We start from the raw sequence: 20,555 nt of genomic DNA, 5'->3' as shown, positions 1-20,555 counted from the left end.
TAATGTTAAAATGGCTACCGCCAGGTTAAAATATTCCTCCCATTTGGATCTCTGACAGTCTATTTGATAGGAGATGTCGTACAAAAATAGAATGCTAATTACTGTGGATGTATGGAATGTTACAGCACAAAAGTAGCGTGGAAAACTAGAAGAATCTGAAGGTTGAAATAGGAAGAATGCTGATATGATAGAGAGAATGGGGAGATTTTTGATGTGAAGATCATGGGCTTATTCATTGTGGGTTATATAATAGTAAAGCAGCAGTAGGAATAAGAGCAAATAGGAGATTTTGTGATAGAACAAAAGATTATCTGCAACAACACAAAGAACAATACTGATGACATTGAATGGACATCCAATAGATACTGTAATTGTATATGTAAATTGGTAACCACAGATGTGAATGACATTGAAACAGAAAAACATGCAAAATATATCAAAGGGGTTGAGAATTTAATCATAATGGAAGACAGGAGTGCAATCACGAAGATAGAGAACAAAAAGTAAAAGGAAAGCTCTACCTTGGCAAGAAAAATGAGATGGAAGAAAGATCAATAAAATTCTGCCTGGGGCATGTACATGTGAAAGATGCTAAGGAACTGAAAAAGGAAATGAGATAACCAATATTTCAGGAAAACAAAAATTTTTGTCTCAAATGAAGGACTGAAAGTTATACAGCTGCTGACATTGATAGTGATCATAACCAATTACTAATGAAATTTCTGTTGAAATTCAAGAAGTAGAGAAGGAGTTGAAATGTCAAAAGTAGATAAGTTGAAGTAATAAAAAACTGGAGCTTTCTCAGAAGCATACGACTGTAAATTACAGATTAAGCCTGAAAGAAATTGATAAAGAGCTAGCAAAATTTTAAAAATGTTTAATGTGAACTGATACTGAACAAAAATGTCTTAAGTTGGAATACACTCTCAGGTTTTCAAATTTTTCCTGTGTAGCCCCCAGCAATCAGTCTTTCGTTCTCATCCCATCTGGTAAGTCTTCCCTAAAGTCAAGGTTCTGGACAACTTTTTCAAAGTTTCTTCTTGTCCTAAACCTCACCAGCTGTTTTCCTACACCTCTGTCCATTCCCGTTCAGCCTTTCTGTCAGAAGGAGCTACTGACTGCAAAAGCTTGCAAATTCCAGTGCTTTTGTTATATGAGTGTGTTCTCCTGCCGCAACTTAATGAGTAGATTTCTTATCTATCCAGTTACATTATATAAGTTACCATTTAGCTTCTTAAACCATGATGTATCTTAGTTCTCTGTTCATGATCTCAACTTTATAGCCATTATGGTCATTTGTTTGCATTTACACTTAAATTACTACAGTGTCCTTGGAATTTAATGAACATCAACCTGTCACTGTAGTTTTTCACATGATGAGTATTTTCTAGTTTGATTTGTTTGCAGGGTGACAACTCCTGTTTCAGCTTTCTCTCTTTCCTCAGTAGAACATGTTTTTTCCCCTTTTTCCTGCTCAAATTCTTCACTAAATCATACATTTAAGTTTTCTAATTCTCCTGTGTTTTGTAATGTTCTTACATTCCCTCCAGTGTAGTCTGTACTCAGTTTAAATGGAGTACTGTTATACTTGCAGAGTATTTTACCCCATTTTCAGAGATTTTGTCTCCTTTGTAGGTTAGTATCTCCGTGCTGCTGACAGACTTGTTATTACCCTACTGTATAGGATAGTTCCCCATCTTTAAGACAAGAAATTTCCTTTTTGCTCACTCACTCATATACACATGAGCGTATACATTGGTGTTTAGCAGAAGTGGATTTCTTATCTCAGTAGAGTTTCTATACACACCAGCGTTTGCCACAGTATGTGTTGACCTCCACCTTTCTGTAGGAGGTGCTGGATGCAACAGAATGCAGAACTAGGATGTGTTAATGTCCCCACAATGATAGATATGGGGCAAGGGTCTTGAGGTGCATTCTTTGATGCATAAAACTCGTACTTGCACTTTTGTGCCTGATGCCTGATGCCAAAATGATACAGTTACAACAGTTCTCTGAATATAATTAAATGACAAGATGGGAGACAAATAATTTTGTAAAATATATCTCAGTTGTTATTATTGAGCTTAGATCTTTCAAAACTCGTGGAAGTATAGTTTGTCTGGTGACCACATTTCTTCCTTGTGAACAAGAGTGCAGTGTTAATGGTAAGAGATACTGTATTTGGCTGTTTGACACTTTATTTCATCTCGTAATATGTTTGTCTGGAAAGTATACTTACAGCACTCGAAAGAAAATGTATTTTGTGTCACATGCATGTTGATGCCCCAGAGAGATGAGAAAATTTTTTACATTCTCTTTCTGTCTTATATTAGCACCATTTTGTTTTACTGTGTTTTGCATGTTGCTTTTTCTGTTTTGTTGTTGTAGCTTTGTAGCTATTTTTTGTATGTAACATTTTTGCTTTTGGATGCCGGCGTGTGGCCATGCAGAAGGTATGAATGAAGATGGTTCTTTCATTGGTCAGTATGGTCGTCAGCAAAGGAAAGCAGAAACAGCATCAGCGGGTGGCGGATTTGCTACCTTGGTCTAGGTATCCTGCAGAGGTAAGACAATAATAATTCTTGGAAGTTTACTACTAATATTTTGATGCCTCATGCATACTGATACTGCAAAGTGTTCATTTCAAGCTGCAGTGAAATCGCAGTTGTACAATGGCAGGAGTAAATTTCATATATCACAGAATGAAAAAACACAGGATACTATGAGTATAATATCAATGAGTCACATTTGGAATCGGCAAACTCATGCAAATACCTAGGTATAACATTTTGTAGGGATATGAAATAGAATGATCACATAGGCTTCATTGTGGGTAAAGCAGGTGGCAGATGTCGGTTTATTGGTAGACTACTGGGGAAGTGCAGTCAATCTACAAACGAGATTGCTTACAAAGCAATTGTGCATCCCATTCCAGAATATTGCTCAAGTGTGTGGGACCAGACCAAATAGGACCAACAGGGAATATTGAATGTATACAGAAAAAGGCAGCGCAAATGGTCACATGTTTGTTTTACCCATGGGAGAGTGTCACAGAGATGCTGAAGAAACTGATCTGGCAGACTCTTTAAGGTAGACGCAAACTGTTCTGATAAAGTCAACTACAAAGTTTCAAGAAATGGCTTTAAATGATGATTCTAGGAATACACTGTATTACAGCCTCCTGCATATTTCCCACATAGGGATTGTGAGAACAAGATTAGATTAATTACAGCACACACAGATGCATTTAGCAGTCATTGTTCCTGCACTCAATATGTGAATAGAATGGGCAAAAACCCTAATAACTGGTACAATGGGGTGTAGCCTCTGCCAAGCACATGACAGTGGTTTGCAGATTACAGATTCAGGTGTAGATTATGACTCAAGTAGCAATCTGCTTTGCTAGATGTAAAATCGAAGCATATAAGCTAATACGCCAACTCAAAGGCAGAAAAGTCTTTATATCTGATGGAAAAAGCCACCGCACTTATAAGCTAGAAATAAAAATATACAAAGAGTAAAGTGGAGACAAACAGTTGGAACGGTTAGGTTATAAAATGACAGAAATGATACTCCTTGTGGTAAACACCGCATTTAAAATTTTGTAGATTTATTCAAGACTAGCTGAGTACCCAGTGTTACCCTGGTACATATTTATTTTAGTTCTATTAGTCCACCTCTCTGTCCATCTCCTCCTTCCCTCATCTCTTCTGATGAACTGTGTGTTGGACAATGATATGATTTTGTAGGTACATTCAGTATCATATGTGGGTCTAAGGCCCAGTCCCTTGTTGACAAATCTGGTGTGGCAGTTGAAGAGAGCAAAACGAAAGCCAAAGTTTTAAGTTTCACATTCAAGAAACCGTTCACAAAGGAGAATCGTACAAACATTACAGTCATTTGACCATCAGACAGACTCCCATATTGACGACATAGTTATAAAAATCTCTGATGTAGAGAAACAATGGAAATATAATGCACATAGCCCCAAGCCACTACAAAAAAGCACGGGTGACTCCAATATATAAGAAAGGTAAAGGAACAGACCTGCAAAATTACGGACCGGTATCCCTAACTTCGGTTTGAATGCAGAACCTTGAACATATTCTCAGTTCGAATATAATAAACTTTCTCAAGACTGAGAAGTTTATGCCCATGAATCATCACAGTTTTAGAAAGCATTGCTTGAGTGAAACTCAGCATGCCCTTTTCTCAAAAGATATACTGCGAACTGTGGATGAATGGCAACAGGGAGATTCCATATTTCTAGATGTCCAGAAAGCATTTGACACATTGCCCTGTTGCAGGCTGTTAACGAAGGTATGAGCATATGGAATAAGTTCACAGATATGTGAGTGGCTTGAAGACTTTTTAAGAAATAAAACCCAGTATGCTGTCTTCAATGGTGAATGTTCATCAGGACAAGGGCATCGTCAGGGGTGCCCCAGGGAAGTGTGATAGGACTACTGTTGTTCTCTGTGTACATAAATGATTTGGCAGACAGGGTGAGTAGCAGTCAGCAATTGTTTGCTGATGGTGCAGTGGTGTACTGTAAGGTGTCAAAGTTGAATGACTCTAGGACGATACACGATGGCTTAGTTGTCGTGATGAATGGCAGCTAGCTCTAAATATGGAAAAGTGTAAGTTAATGTGGATGAATATGAAGGACAAAACTGTAATGTTCAGATACAGTATTACTAGTGTCCTGCGTGACAGTCAAATCATTTAAATATCTGGGCATAACTTTGCAAAGAGATATGAAATGGAACGAGCATGTGAGAACTGTGATAGGGAAGACTCACGGTCATCAGATTATTGGGAGAATTTTAGAAAAGAGTGGTTCACCTGTAAAGGAGGCTGTTGCGACTTATTCTTGAGTATTGCTTTAGTGATTGGGATCTGTACAGGGGCGTATTGAAGGAAGACGTCAAAGCAATTCAGAGGTGGGCTGCTAGATTTGTTGCTGGTAGGTTCGAATAACACACAAGTCTTACGGAGGTGTTCGGCAAATCAAATAGGAATCCCTGTAGGGAAGGTGACATTCTTTTCAAAAGTGGGAAAATTTAGACAACCGTCATTTGAAGGTGACTGCTGAATGATTGTACTGCTGCCAACATACATTTTGTGCAAGGACCATGAAGATAAGATAAGAGAAACTAGGGCTCATATGGAGGCATATAAACATTCGTTTTTGCCTCACTCTATTTGTGAGTGGAACAGGAAAGGAAATGACTGGTAGTGGTACAGGGTACCCTCCACCCAGCGATTTTTTGCAGACAGTAAGCTAAATGTGCTAAAAATAGAGTTATTAACAAAGAAGCAATAAATGTGAATGTCAGGCCTCATGCGAGAATTTTACTGCATGTACAGCAAAAATGTAGTAAGCAATAAACTTTTTCTGTTTGTCATGATGTAGGCGGTGTCAGTAAGAAAAGTTTTGTAAAGGTTTGGAATTGTGTGTAAAGTTTGTTGAAGTCACTAAGTGCTCTCATTCTCAAATACTGAATGAATAAAATCTGGGTATTCATACATCATAGTTAACATTTCTCTTTCACCCCCACCCCTTTGATAGATAGGTGGTCTTTACCTCCCAGCGATTTTTTGCAGACAGTAAGGACCAAGTTTGGTTGGAACTGGTCCAGAGATTTTGGACGAGATTTGGTACTAACATTAATTTTTATAATATGTATGAATATCAATTTTTCCATGCTCAGATTTTCATGAAATATACCCTATGCATTGCCCAAAACTATTTTCAAATTACCTGTGAAAACCCCATGAAAATTCATCTGGTAGCTGTGGAGATTAGCTTGTTCAAAGACAGCCAGACCCAACAGTTTCAAAGATTTATTATTAGTGTAGATTAATGCTGGGGCAGCTTGTTTGGGAATAAGGCAGTACCTTACGGATTAGGATGCTGTGCATTGCTCATTAGCTTGAATTGATTAGCCATTAACCTTGCAAGAGGAAGGCAGGAGAGCAAGTAATGGATAATTTAAACATACTGAGATCAATGAGGTAAGATCTACGAAACCACTGAAGTGCCAAAGAAACTGGTATATGCATGCATATTCAAATGCAGAGATATGTAAACAGACAGAATATGTTGCTGCAGTTGGCAACACATACATAAGACAAGAAGTGTCTGGTGCAGTTGTTAGATCGGTTACTGCTGCTACAATGGCAGGTAATCAATTCAAATGAGCTTGAACATGGTGTTGTAGTTGGCGCATGAGTGATGGGACACAGCATCTCTGATGTTACGATGAAGTGGAGATTTTCCCATACGACCATTTCACGAGTGTACCATAAATATCAGGAATTCCATCAAACATCAAATCTCCGACATTGTTGCGGCCGTGAAAAGATCCTGCAAGAAAGGCACCAACAACGTCTGAAGATAATCACCCAGCATGACAGAAGTGCAACCCTTCTGCAAATTGCTGCAGATTTCAGTGCTGGGCCATCAACAAGTGTCAATGTGCGAACCATTCAATGAAACATCATCGATATGGGCTTTCAGAGTCAAAGGCCCACTCCCGACTGCATGACACAAAGCTTTTCACCTCACCTGGGCCTGTCAACACCAACATTGGACTGTAGCTGACTGGAAACAGGTTGCTTGGTCAGACGAGTCTCATTTCAAATTGTATTGAGTGGGTGGACGTGTACAGAGACAACCTCATCAATCCCTGGACCTTGCATGTCAGCAGGGGACTGCTCAAGCTGGTGAAGGCTCTGTAATGGTGTGGGACATATGCAATTGGAGTGATATGGGACCCCTGATATGACTAGATATGACTCTGACAGGTGACACACACATAAGCATCCTGTCCGATCACCTGCATCCATTCACATCCATCGTGCATCCTAACAGACTTGGGAAATTCCAGCAGGACAGTGTGACACCCCGTACATCCAGAATTGCTACAGAGGAGCTCCAGGAACACTCTTCTGAGTTTAAAGACAACTGCTGGCCACCAAACTCCCCAGACAAGAACATTATTGAGTATATCTGGGATGCCTAGCAAAGTGCTATTCAGAAGAGATATCCACCCCCTTGTACCCTTATGGATTTATGGACAGCCCTGCAGGATTCATAGTGTCAATTCCCTACAGCACTACTTTAGACATTAGCTGAGTCCATGCCACATCATGTTGTGGCACTTCCGCATGCTCGCAGGTGCCCCACACAGTATTAGGCCGGTGTGCCTGTTTCTTTGGCTCTTCAGTGTATCTCAGTTGACCAAGCTAATTTAATAGAGCAAAGTTACCAGCAGGGTATTGCATCTTGGAAATGCTGGCAATAAGGACAAAGTAAGAAGTCTTTCCGGAGATTCATATGCAGCTTGTTTTTGGAGCCATAGATCCCCCCCCCCCCCTTTTCTTCTAGCTTATTTGCATAATTTGTTTGCAGATTTTCTTTTCTCTCTAGATTTCTCATATAATTTTATTTCTTAGTTGGTCAATTAGCCTTTCTTTTGTAATACTCCAGTAGATATATGAATAGATGAGAAGTGTATAGTAGTGTTAACACTTTGGAGAGAGGCCACTTGAAGAAAAGTTGGCCTAGGAAACTGGCCATTTACGTCATTATTTAAAGCATTACTGGCACATATGTAATCTATGTAGTGGTACATAGTTAAAAACAGCTAAGCTTCAAGATTTCTTTTTCGTATTTACTTTAGTTCTTAATCGATGTAGTAATACATAGTTAAAAATAGTTAAGCTTGAAGATGTATTTTTCATATTTGCTTTAATTCTTTGATACGAGGGTCATCCACAAAGTAAGTTCCGTTTCTGTTTCTATCCGCGGCAGCGCTACGATCGCAGTTCCGAGAGTGGGCGGCAGTTGCTCTGACTCAAGGAGAAGACATGTACGCCATTTTCTAATCCCTCCTGCTGACATCTGCTTTGTAGTGCTTCTTTATAATGTCAGCCGTAATTGAAAATGCTGCCGCGTGTTGAATCAGATGTGTGATTCGTTTTCTAAATGCAAAGAAAGTTAAACCAAACGAAATTCATCGGCAAATCTGCGAGATTTATGGACAAAATGCTATGAGTGATTCAATGGTTAGAAGATGGGTCACACTGTTCAATGAAGGACGTGATCAAGTGCACGATGAAGAACGAAATAGATGCCCGTCTGTGGTTACTGATGAACTGGTTCACACAATTGAGGAGAAGATTAAGCACAGCCCTAAGTTCACACTTATTGCGAACTATGGAAGTTCCGCAAATCTTACCCATCAATATTTCATGAAATTGTTACTGAAAAACTGAAATTTCTAAAACTTTTCTCACGCTGGGTATCCAAAATTCTTACTGAACAACACAAAAAACAACGAATAGGCAGTGCACTTCAGTTTTTGACACGCTACCTTGAAGAAGGCAATGGTTTCCTTTCTCGGATAATAATGGGGGATGAAACTTGGGTATCGTACGACACCCCTGAAACAAAACAGCAATCAATGGAATGGAGGCACACTTCATCCCCAACGAAGGTTAAGCCTAAGCAAATCTTGACACATCGAAAAGTCATGTGCACCATTTTTTTGGTACAGAAAAGGCATTTTGCTGGTTGATTTCTTACCACGAGGCCGAACAATCAATGCAGATGGTTACTGCGATATCATTAAGAAATTGCGCCGCGCAAGACAGAACAAGCGCTGAGGATTACTGTCAAAAGGTGGTGTTTTTTTCCATGATAATGCCCGACCTCACATGGCGAATGTGACCAAACAACTCTTACGGGAATTTCACTGGGACGCGTTTGATCATCCTTCGTACAGCCCGGACCTCGCTCCTAGCGACTTTCATCTCTTCTTATGCCTGAAATCTGTCCTTTGTGGTCAACACTTCAACGATGATGATGAACTGAAAGAACATGTTACCACATGGTTGAATACACAGGCAGCAACCTTCTATGAAGAAGGCATACAAAAACTTGTGCCACGCTATGAAAAGTGCCTACAAAATTTCGGAAGCTATGTAGAAAAGTAGTTTAAAAGTTGTAGATTTTTGTATAATAAATATTTCTTCTTTATCTGTAGACGTTTGTTTTATATAACCAAACGGAACTTACTTTGTGCACATACCTCGTAGATTGTGGACATACCTCGTAGATTATAAATTTTAAAATAATGATGATGATGATGACAGAAAGTATAATTATCCTCCCAATAAAAACATATAAGGTGAGTTATTGAACAATATTTTCCTTGTGAGATTTTGAAATTTCTTGCCTCATTCAACAAACATGATGTATTTGTGGAAGAATTATAACAAACTGTGAATGAAACCTAATAAGTATGTGCACGAAATTATGTCAGTGCAGTCATATTGGTTCACCCATTCACAACAGCAGCTGTTACATTCACTAATGATTCTTCCAAAATATTCGACATTGACAAAGATGGCAGCACCCATCAAGGGGCAGGTTGCAAGACTTCAGAACATTGTTCTCACACAAACATGCATTGAGAAAATCACCGCCTGACCCATACTCGGGTGCAATCTTTCTAACAAAGATTTGCAGGCTGAACAATGCTTGGGCTTGGTCTCCAAAGTGTTAATATACTTTTAAACATTGGAAAATCCAGGATGGGATATAACAATATTATGAAAAGGGTAGTTGCTGGTCACCATACAGCAGATATGCCAAGTCGCAGGTAGGCACAACAAAAAGACTCTCACAAAATGAGCTTTCGGCCAAGGGCAAGGCCTTTGTTGAAAATATACAAAACACTCACACCTACACACACACAACAGTCTCTGGCAGCTGAAGCCAGACTGTGAGCAGCAGCACATGATGGGAGAGGCAACCAGGTGGGGGTAAGGAGGAGGAGGCTGGGGCAGGGCAGGGCAGCGAGTCGAGTGGGTGGGTGGTAGTGGAAAAGGAGATAAGTAAATTGACTGGTTGCATTGGTGGAATGGGGGGGGGGGGGGGGGCACTAGATGCGTAAGGACAATGTCTAATGAAGGTTGAGGCCAGGAGGGTTACGGGAGCATAGGATATATTGCAAGGAGAGTTCCCGCGACCGAGCGAGGTGGCGCAGTGGTTAGCACACTGGACTCACATTCGGGAGGACGACAGTTCAATCCCGTCTCCGGCCATCCTGATTTAGGTTTTCTGTGATTTCCCTAACTCGCTTCAGGCAAATGCCGGGATGGTTCCTCTCAAAGGGCATGGCCGATTTCCTTCCCCATCCTTCCCTCACCCGAGCTTGCGCTCCATCTCTAATGACCTCGTTGTCGACGGGACGTTTAACACTAATCTCCTCCAGAGTTCCCGCCTGTGCAATTCAGAAAAACTGGTGTTGGTGGAAAGGATCCAGGTGGCACAGGCTGTGAAGAAGTCACTGAAATGAAGAATGTAGTGTTGGGCAGTGTGTTCTGCAATTAGGTGGTCCAGCTGTTTCTTGGCCACAGTTTGTCAGTAGCCATTCATGCGGACAGACTGTTTGTTAGTTGTCATGCCCACGTAGAATGCAGCCTGCGGTTGCAGCTTAGCTTGTAGATCACATGACTGGTGTCACAGGTAGCCCTGCCTTTGGTGGGCTGTTTGTGGCCGGACTGGAGTAGGTTGTGTTGGGAGGTCTTGCATCTAGGTCTGTTACAGGCATATGAGCCATGAGGTAAGGGGTTGGGAGCAGGGCTTGTGTAGCGATGGATGAGGATTTTGTGTAGGTTCGGTGAGTGGCGGGATACCACTATGGGAAGGATAGTGGATAGGACAAGAGCAGTCGAAACCCTGATGGAGAATGTAATTCTGTTGCTCCAGTCCTGGGTAGTTCCGAGTCATGAGGGGAAAGGTTCTTATGGCCGTGTCATGGGACATTGGGAGGTGGTGGGTGACGAGAAAGATAAGGCATGGGATATCTGTTTTTGTACAAGGTTGGGAGGGAATTCCAGCATTTGCCACGGTTTTTTGTGCTTCGAGAGTGGTAGTATAGGTGTTACTTCAAAATATTAAATATTATGAACTGTGTTTTCTATACAAGAAATGTCCCTTCTGTTTGCACTTTCTTCTTACTCGAAGTACTGCAACAGCTGTTTACTTTCTTGTTAATGTACAGTCCAGATTATCAGTATGTTAGAAAATTGTTGTGAATGGGCTACGAAGACTGCTATAGTGCGCTGACATTTTCTTCTTCATGTGAGAAAAACACAGAATCTTGACTTCATATCTGCATTTAAAAATGTGGTCGCTTCCTGCAGCTGCCACATAAAACTGTATCAGAGAAATATGTTTTTACATATTTATTTGTCATCCTAGCCAGCTACCTAATTGTTACTGAGTTGGACACGGTTTTCTATGCAATTCTGAATCTGGTGGCTGGTCAGTGTCATGGGACGAATGTAAACTGAAGTGTGAAGTAAGATGGCAGGTTGAAGAAAGTGGTGGTGCTCTTGTAGCCCACCAGTTTGTCTCGTGATACAGTTGTTACATATTTAGAGTGTGCATGTTGATGTCTACTAGCTGGTGCTGTATGTACCACGCTATAAATTAAAGTGCATTAATATTCCTGGCTGTGTCAGATGTTGCACCACTGTTAGGTATGTTGCATTGTGAACTGTTGGTTTACTGATAGGTCAAAAAGTGGAAGGGTTACTTATAAAATGTGATTCCATGACCATGTCCATGGGCAGTGATACGGAGTGTTAAGCCCTAATTATGCTTTTTTCTTTGTTAAAAATAGAGAGCTATAATTGTATGTTTCCTAAAAGACCATTATACATCGGCATAATGTGAAGGCTTATAAGTGTAATTTGATGATGTCTTGTTCTGACATGGTGTGCCTGATGTTGAAGCTTAGGTTAAAAAATACATTAAAAAATGAGGTTATTTCAAGCACGAGACAGGTTGGTGGCCTACTTGATGTTAATTGAATAATATAAATGTTGTTATTCGCTGAGATGTTTTTGCTTCTGTAAAGGTTGTTTATTTTTGCACTATTATTACTTGCGTAAGCACAGTTGCACGATAGATAAGGTGGCAGCTTTGTCGGTTGTGCGAGTAGTTCGCATGCTTGCAAAATAACTCTGTTGCTTATTGGAATTTCACACTTTATATCTTTGTTATATTTGTAGTATACTCAATTATTGCTGACCATCTTCAGCAGCAACAACACTTATGCTGTTGTACTGCAGTATATAAGCTCAGTGCTGAAATTACTGATCTCTTGCCTTTGAGTTTCCAATTTTTAATCTCCAACACCATTGTTTGTGTACAGTGGGTTTGATTGTACAGGCACCTGAAAGAAATTTCAGTGTGCAGAATATGAATCTCATAAACCATCTTTGATATAATTGCACCACATTGTCTTGTAACAGCAGGTTGATTTAAGAACTATTGTAGTGGGGAAGTTTATATTAATTTCCCATATAAGAAGAGACCTTTATTATTTTTCTCTTGTATTTTTGTATGCTTGCAGATGATTTTGAATATGCAGCATTATTTTTTAAAAATGTACTGAAATTGCAGCCATATGTTGGTATTGTAGCAGCTGCAATAGTTTCTTTGACACTCCGAAAGTATTGCACAATTCTTGTTACGTGGTAACAGTGAAAATTAAGTAATATTTTTGTATTTGCAGAGCATCCATGTCCATTGCAATCCTTTAGCTGTGTGACATAAATATAATTACTGATTTAACTGCTAATGCTTTCTTCAACTCGGCATTTAGCATCTAATGATCGAAAATGCTTTTGGCTGTCATTACTGTGGTTCAAACGGTTTCAAATATCTAACTTGGTGTGTTTTATTTGATTAAAATTTAACATTATAAGTTAGTCAGTTGTAAATATTTATGTCATTACAGCACCAGTATAAACCTACATTATATGTAGACAATGGGATTGCGTTTCAGAATACTTAATTATGTAAGGTAATGGATCTGTTGTGGGGTGGTATCTCCTGATGACACTGACAGGAGACCTTGTGAACTAACTAATGATCTGTTCTGTTCTAAGTATTATTAATAATTTCTATAAGTTATTTTAATTTTTTATGATAGTTGCCAGGCAACTGTAAAGTCATCATTCCCAGCTTAACACCCACTCTGAGTGAAATTATTTTATATGTGTATTTTTATTTTATTTTTGTCTACAGCCACAAATATTAAATACAAAATGAGGAAAAAAAAACCTCTAACATTGTCAGCTCTCTTTATTTTGCAACCTATATTCAAATCAATACAGTATCTGACATACTTATCACAGAACATGTAGTACAACATCTCTTTTTGTCAGTTTGATAACCAGAACAAACCGGTAACTGGTTGTCATCCTACCACAAAAAAAGAGTGGAAGTAAGCTGGCGCCACTCAATAGCATCATGTGATAAAAGTAATGTACATTTTCAGATATCGATGACAGCTTGCAGACTACCAGCGCAAACTGAAGTTATTAAATATGAAGTTCCCAAAAAAAAAAGTCTTCATTAAAATCTTGTACTTAAATAGTATTTGCTAAAGGGCTGTTTTTATAACCAGTCACAACAATAAACCTGCAGCCATCAAAAAACAAAATTGGACCATACATAAACAGAACAAGTCTGACAAAACTTATCAGTACATGGGTAAATTGGGCAAGATATCAAGGTCATTGTCCCCATGATTAAAGGAAGCATCAAATACGAGATTGCCACCAGTCTTAAATGAAAACATCAGCAGTTTGTTACTTTCCTGTTTGGCACAGATTTTTAAAATGTTATTAACTAAGTGAAAATGCATTAACTATACAATATTACAAAAATGTGGCACACTACTGTAACCGGCACAGTGCTTTGTGATAAATTTGACACAGACATCAATGACAAAAGGCATGAGTGTTGCAAAGTAAGGCACTAAAATTTTTCTCAATACAGTCAACATCAAGCCAGCCATGATACCACCAACTGCCATCCAGTAAATATGGGCTATAGTTTTTCAACTGTGGATCACAGAGAAGAGCCGCTCCTTGTAGTCTTCCTGCTGAAGCTTCCTCATTAGGTTGTTCAACAACAAACCACCTTCCAAGAATTCCCTCAAGTTATGTACAGTGAAATGTATGCGATGATCTACTACAGTATCTCGCTGGAAATTGTATGTGCGTATCTTATCCGATCGCATGCTCATTCCAATCTGCAACAAACAACGATTTATTACAAGCTTAATCCTTTCCATTTTAATTGATCTTTCCTTAATAAGGGCTACTTTGTGAACAGCATCTCCATAAGTACATCAGATTATGTACAGACAAATACATCATTTCTAAGTACTACCCTGGATCAGGAAATTTTATTTCTGAATCGATTATTTAATTCTGCTGTGTAAATATTTCAACCATTCCAAACTCAGCAGCCTGCCTTCACATAAGACCTCTACAACTAAGCAGGAGAGTTTTGGTAAAATAACAAATCCTGTCATTTTAATAATCTTCCAGCCTCCCTGGGAATCGCCACATAGAGATATTTCTTTTTCCGTAATACTGTGTGCTTCCTTTGAGTCTGTTCACACTGCTAGGGAAAATATCTGTCATGGCATATTACTGTAAACTCAAATTGTATCCATTTGCTTTGACAAATTTAACCAATACCAACCAACTCAAAGCAGTTTGCTACAGACATAAAACTTTTTCACAAATTAAAACTGTATGCACTACTGAGACTCTGGCACAGAATCTTGCCTTTCACAAGCAGTACTCAACTGTGCCACCCAGGCATGTACTGTGACCCTTACAGTTTCACTTCTACTAGTGCCACACTACTGCTTTCCAAACTTTCTGCTTACTTCTATACTTTGATCAGAATAAGAAAGTGACTGACTAATCTGTGGCAACAAACCACAGAATGCACTTGGTTGCCCCTTTTGTTGTATTTGCAGTTATCAAGTAGCTCTGTAATGGCAAGTAGCAGTTACTAGTCTGTTGCAGATGCACAAATAAGCTAACATTGAAGTGGCTCTGTTTTTTATGATCTTACTTCCTGCTATTTCACGTTGAGGACCCATTTTGTCACATGAAACACAAAGTTAGTTCTGCAATATTGTGGCAACATGCCACGTAACGTGGAACTGATGGGAAGAGAGAATGTTTCCTATATCACAAGCAAAATGTGAGATGATACTTTGTATTTGTCATGTTCAGCAGAAGCCCATATTCGGTGGTTTTTTTTTATGTTATATCTTCAACTTATGACTATATGCTGTTTCTAGGCAGCAGCACATTGAATGCCTCCAGAACAATTCATTTTATATTGATTTGTGTTAAAATGACAGGGTATGTCATATTGGTGGTTAAAGACATGCCGTATTGTTATTTTCACATTAGAACTAGGGTTTTATGAAGATTCTCATGAAAAAACATGTCATTATTGTTAGGACTTATTATGTCACCTAATGACATTTTAGTAATTAAAGCCATTAGAATACTGTAACATAAAATACATGGTCACTCACTGCAGACTTTCAGTGAAGTGTAGTTGGTAGCAGGTGCCACATTATGGAACAAAGGGTAGAGTGGTGCAGGTTTGGGTTCCTGCTGTAATCAATTTCTTTTCTTCCTTTTTTTTCTCTCTCACCTTTGCCTTTCTAAAAAGTTGTGGGATTTTCTTATGAAATTAATAGAAAAAATTTGTGTAATATTTGATAAATGGGCTATCTGGAGTGAGTTTGTTAAATTTTGTAAGCTGATGCCCTTAGTGACTGAACATATATCTTTTCTTTTTGTTTTACTTTAAGTTCATGGACACTGGTGAAGTTTTTATTTATGTATACCACAGACAGAACACCATGATTAGCATGTGGACAAGGGAGGAAATATGTGTTTTAAAAGAGCTAACGTAGGAATTTTACACTTGTCCACTTTCATAAACAAACTGTATACTTTGGGAGCCAAATAAAGCCGACAACTGCTACCCATCACATGTGCTGATAGCACTGGTTCTCGATGTTGGATATCCTGTCTGCATTTACATGAATGTTAGCTGCCTCGTCCTGTGTGATGACGGCTTTACCATTGGTCAAGTAACAGTTGAGATTTGTTTCCATCGTGTGCTTTGTTTCTGTGTGTGGCATGTTTATTTTACACTACACAATGTTTGAAGTTTGCAGCAAAAGTGCACGGAAAAGTGTGGTTGCTAAACAGGAATTTTAGTGATCTACACTCAAGTTTTGCATGGTCACTCATCAGTTTGTGTGCTTGGTCCAGCAATATTTTGAAGAGAGAGAATGGTGTAACTACTGTTCCTTATGAAGGTAGCCAAAAGAACTGCAGATGCTTTGAACATTCACAAAAATGTGGTTGTGAAAGCGCAAGGAAAAATACTCTTCTGTAGAACAGGAAGGGGATGATTTTTAGGAAGGGGATGATTTTATCTCAGCCACAGACACAGTAAGAAGAAGGAGAAGACAAAATCGCTATATATGAGTATTACAGAAGTACATCCAACTAAGAGAGTTAAACAGTTTTGGAAAGATTGCATGGTTGGATAAAACTCAGATAAATGCGAGTTATTCTTTCCGAAAAGACTGAACTGGTGGAAGTATTGTGGAAGTCCACCTGTTCCCATGGGAAAAGGTGCAAACATTATCATCTTGTGCACTGAAACTTCCAGTGGTTTACAATAATCTCATTGCTGGAAGAATTAAGAAAAAAAAGTGGTAAAGGATGAAGTCAAAAATAGGGAGAATAAAATTTATAAACTCTGTATGCATGAGTACCCCATAAGACAGAGGTATCTGTTTTGAAACAGTCTTTAAAGAAATAGAGAATGGAGGAGAGGAAGACGATCCAAAGAAGAACAGCATGTTCTATCAAAACTAATGTGCACTCCGTGTGCATACCAGGTGGAGTCATTCCAGATGTGGAAAGGGTCCTCCCAGATGCCATGAAGAGCACATGGTGCAGCCAACTGCAGGTGGTTGCTCATATTGGTACCAATGATGTGTGTCACTTTGGATCAGACGAGATTCTCTCTGGTTTCGATCGGCTAACAGAAGAGGTAAGGGCTGCCAGTCTTGCTTGCAAGATGAAAGCAAAGCTGACCATTTGCAGCATAGTCGACAGGACCGATTGCGGGCCTCTGGTACAGAGCCAAGTGGAGGGTCTGAATCAGAGGCTCAGAAGGTTCTGCGACCGTGTAGGCTGCAGATTCCTTGATTTGCAGCAAAAGGTGGTTGGGTTTCGGGTTCCGCTGAATAGGTCAGGTATCCACTATAAGCAGGAGCTGACTAAACGGGTAGCAGAGGCTGTGTGGCGTGGACTGGGTGGTTTTTTAGGTTAGAGAGTCTCGGGAAAACACAAGAAGGGCCACAGTCACAAAGGGTGCAGGCTGAACACAGGAAGAACGTAGATACAAGAACCATTGGTAAAATAGTTGTAAATTGTCGTAGCTGTGTTGGGAAAGTACCAGAGCTCCAAGCGCTAATAGAAAGCGCTGATGCTCAAATCGTTATAGGCACTGAAAGCTGGCTAAAGCCGGATATAAGCTCAGCCGAAATTTTTGCGAAGAACCTAATGGTGTTCCGAAAAGATACGCTAAACACGGTTGGCAGTGGCCGGTTTGTTGCTGTCAGAAGTAGTTTAACTTGTTGCAAAATTGAAGTAGATACTTTCTGTGAGTTAGTATGGGCAGAGGTCATTGTTGGCAACTGGAATGAAATAATAATTGGATCCTTCAACCGACCTACCAGTTCAGATGATACAGTTGCTGAAAGGTTCAAAGAAAACTTGAGTTTCATTTCAAACACATACCTGACTCATACCATAATAGTTGGTGGTGACTTTAATTTACCCTCGATATGATGGTGAAAATACATGTTTAATTCCAGAGGTACACATAAAATATCACCCGAAACTGTGCTACATGCATTCTCTGAAAATTATTTCGAGCAGTTAGTTCATGAGCCCACGTGAATAGTAAACGGTTGTGAAAACACACTTGACCTCTTAGCAACAAATAATCCTGACTTAGTAACGAGCATCAAAACCGATATAGGGTTTAGTAAACACATCGTTGTTGTAGCGAGATTGAATATTGTAATAACCCAAATCCTTGAAAAATAAGCGAAAAATATACCTATTCAAAAAAGCAGATAAAAATTCACTTGATGCCATCCTGACAGACAACATCCACTCATTCCAATTAATTATATTCGTGTAGGCCAGATGTGGTTTGTTTCCCCTAATTTTCCTTTGTTGACTGGACTACATGTGTTTCACTGAGGTTCATGTGGATTGCTTTATTAGCTTGATATTAAAATGCTCTTAAAAGTATTATGCATCCCAAAATTGCATTCCATTTACATATATATGTAAATGTGTATGGTTGATGTTTGACAATTTTGTCAGTTTCCTCAGATGTATGCACCATAAAAGATGTATGGCTAATTCCAGTGACAATTTTCCAGGGATGTTAACTATTCAGATGGGGGTGACTACACATGTTATGCAGAGAACAAATTTGGTCATCAGGAAGCATCAGGAAAACTTACAGTCAAAGGTCAGTAGTGTTTTTGATCATCATTACTTTTAGTTTACCATTAAATATTTTTTTCAGACTATGTAAAAAAAAAAAAAAAAAATGAGAAAACAAAAATCCATAAAATTTAGCTTAATGACATCACTGTCATTTAAGCATTTTCACTGATGATGTGTGCACAGTGGAAATTCCAGTAACCAAAGCAGAAACAGTACACTTCCACATTTATTTTTGTTTATTTTGTGTTTAAAAGACAGCTTACTTTTAGGTACAATTATGAACATGCAACCCGTACATCATCTACATTATATATCAACCACATAGTGCTAACCTTTTAAGTCAAATCAAACATTCCTTATATGCATACAGGGACACCAGGTGCTCACAGTGCATTATCATTGTATGTCTGAAACCAGTTAAATTGTGAAATATTGGTGTGATTGTTTCAATAAAAGGATATTATAAGTCAGTTGTGAGCATTACTGACAGAACTGCCACTTCTACTCTGTTAATATCGGTCACGTCTCTACTAGTAACAACCAGTTAAAGTGTCGAATTATTTGCAGAGCACACACGGATTACCACAGAACCTGAAGACTACGAAGTGGCAGCAGGAATGTCTGCTACATTTAGATGCAATGCTGTTGCTGATAATTCACTTCAGCTGACAGTTGACTGGATGAAGAAGGGTCAGCTGATTGATTTTGAAGCAGAACCACGCTTCATCCAATCGTCTGATACATCTCTTACCATAACAAAGGCCATCGAACTGGATTCAGGCACTTACACTTGTGTTGCCCGTACAGAGCTGGATGAAGCAACAGCTTCTGCTACACTCACGGTTCAAGGTTGGTGAACCTGTAGCTTTTTATTTAACTGGAATACATTGACAGCAGTAGTATGTTAAAAGAATTGGTTCTATGTTTGTTGCTTATTTTATTTGTGTGTTGAAATAACCATGTTTATGGCAATAAATATGAGGTGTTGGGATTTAACATCACCATTCATTTGCAAAATACTTCAAATAATCATTGCTGATATATCTGTGATTTTAATTTTTCTGTTCGTGCATGTTGAAAGGCCTTATTGATATCTCAAACAATGGAAAATCCAGGAGGGAATGTAACAATATTATCAAAAGGAAAGTTGCTATTCACCATATAGTGGAGATGCTGAGTTGCTGAAAGGCACGACAGAAAGACTGTCATAAATAAAGCTTTCGGCCATTAAGACCTTCATCAACAATAGATCACACACACACACACACACACACACACACACACACACACACACACACACACACACACACAAAAACCGCTATATATTTAGTGTTGTAATTTCTCAGAAATGTAGTTTGAAGGTAAAAGTTTCGAGAAATGTCAGTCATTATGCTGTCTCCACTTGACTGACTACACATTGCAGACTTCCTCGGTAACGCTACCTTAACATTGCTGGTTCTTCCAAAATGCCAAGTGGAGACAGCATAATGACTGACATTTCTCGAAACTTTTACCTTCAAACTACATTTCTGAGAAATTACAACACTAAATATACAGCGGTTTGTGTGTGTGTGTGTGTGTGTGTGTGTGTGTGTGTGTGTGATCTATTGTTGATGAAGGTCTTAATGGCCGAAAGCTTTATTTATGACAGTCTTTCTGTCGTGCCTTTCAGCAACTCAGCATCTCCACTATATGGTGAATAGCAACTTTCCTTTTGATAATATTGTTACATTCCCTCCTGGATTTTCCATTGTTTGAGATATCAATAAGGCCTTTCAACATGCACGAACAGAAAAATTAAAATCACAGATATATCAGCAATGATTATTTGAAGTATTTTGCAAATGAATGGTGATGTTAAATCCCAACACCTCATATTTATTGCCATAAACATGGTTATTTCAACACACAAATAAAATAAGCAACAAACATAGAACCAATTCTTTTAACATACTACTGCTGTCAATGTATTCCAGTTAAATAAAAAGCTACAGATTCACCAACCTTGAACCGTGAGTGTAGCAGAAGCTGTTGCTTCATCCAGCTCTGTACGGGCAACACAAGTGTAAGTGCCTGAATCCAGTTCGATGGCC

The 20,555-nt window shown here is 39.0% G+C and overlaps 4 protein-coding genes across 4 annotated transcripts in view; 2 read left to right on the top strand and 2 right to left on the bottom strand.

Annotated features, from left to right (window-relative positions):
* LOC126484852 (neuroglian-like) overlaps nucleotides 1-2,568 on the top strand; it is a 46,360-nt gene extending 43,792 nt beyond the window's left edge. Inside the window, exon 12 of the mRNA XM_050108447.1 lies at nucleotides 2,451-2,568. Coding sequence (XP_049964404.1) covers nucleotides 2,451-2,551 — 101 coding nt within the window. The 3' untranslated portion in view covers nucleotides 2,552-2,568. The remainder of the gene's footprint in view (nucleotides 1-2,450) is intronic.
* Nucleotides 1-20,555, bottom strand: part of LOC126483665 (neuroglian) — a 215,071-nt gene that overhangs the window by 164,931 nt on the left and 29,585 nt on the right. The window lies entirely within an intron of this gene.
* Nucleotides 5,987-19,319, top strand: LOC126484851 (neuroglian-like). The gene is made up of 3 exons (XM_050108446.1): nucleotides 5,987-6,018; nucleotides 18,393-18,484; nucleotides 19,030-19,319. Exons 1-3 carry the CDS (start codon nucleotides 5,987-5,989, stop codon nucleotides 19,317-19,319), a joined length of 414 nt encoding a protein of 137 aa, XP_049964403.1.
* LOC126483666 (neuroglian-like) overlaps nucleotides 13,154-20,555 on the bottom strand; it is a 36,866-nt gene continuing 29,464 nt past the window's right edge. Inside the window, exon 11 of the mRNA XM_050106729.1 lies at nucleotides 13,154-14,126. The gene's annotated coding sequence lies outside the window, so the exon portion shown is untranslated. The remainder of the gene's footprint in view (nucleotides 14,127-20,555) is intronic.

The sequence above is a fragment of the Schistocerca serialis genome, chromosome 6 (genome assembly GCF_023864345.2).
Source record: "Schistocerca serialis cubense isolate TAMUIC-IGC-003099 chromosome 6, iqSchSeri2.2, whole genome shotgun sequence".
In the NCBI taxonomy this organism is placed as follows: domain Eukaryota; kingdom Metazoa; phylum Arthropoda; class Insecta; order Orthoptera; family Acrididae; genus Schistocerca; species Schistocerca serialis.
This window is presented reverse-complemented; position numbering and strand designations above follow the sequence as displayed.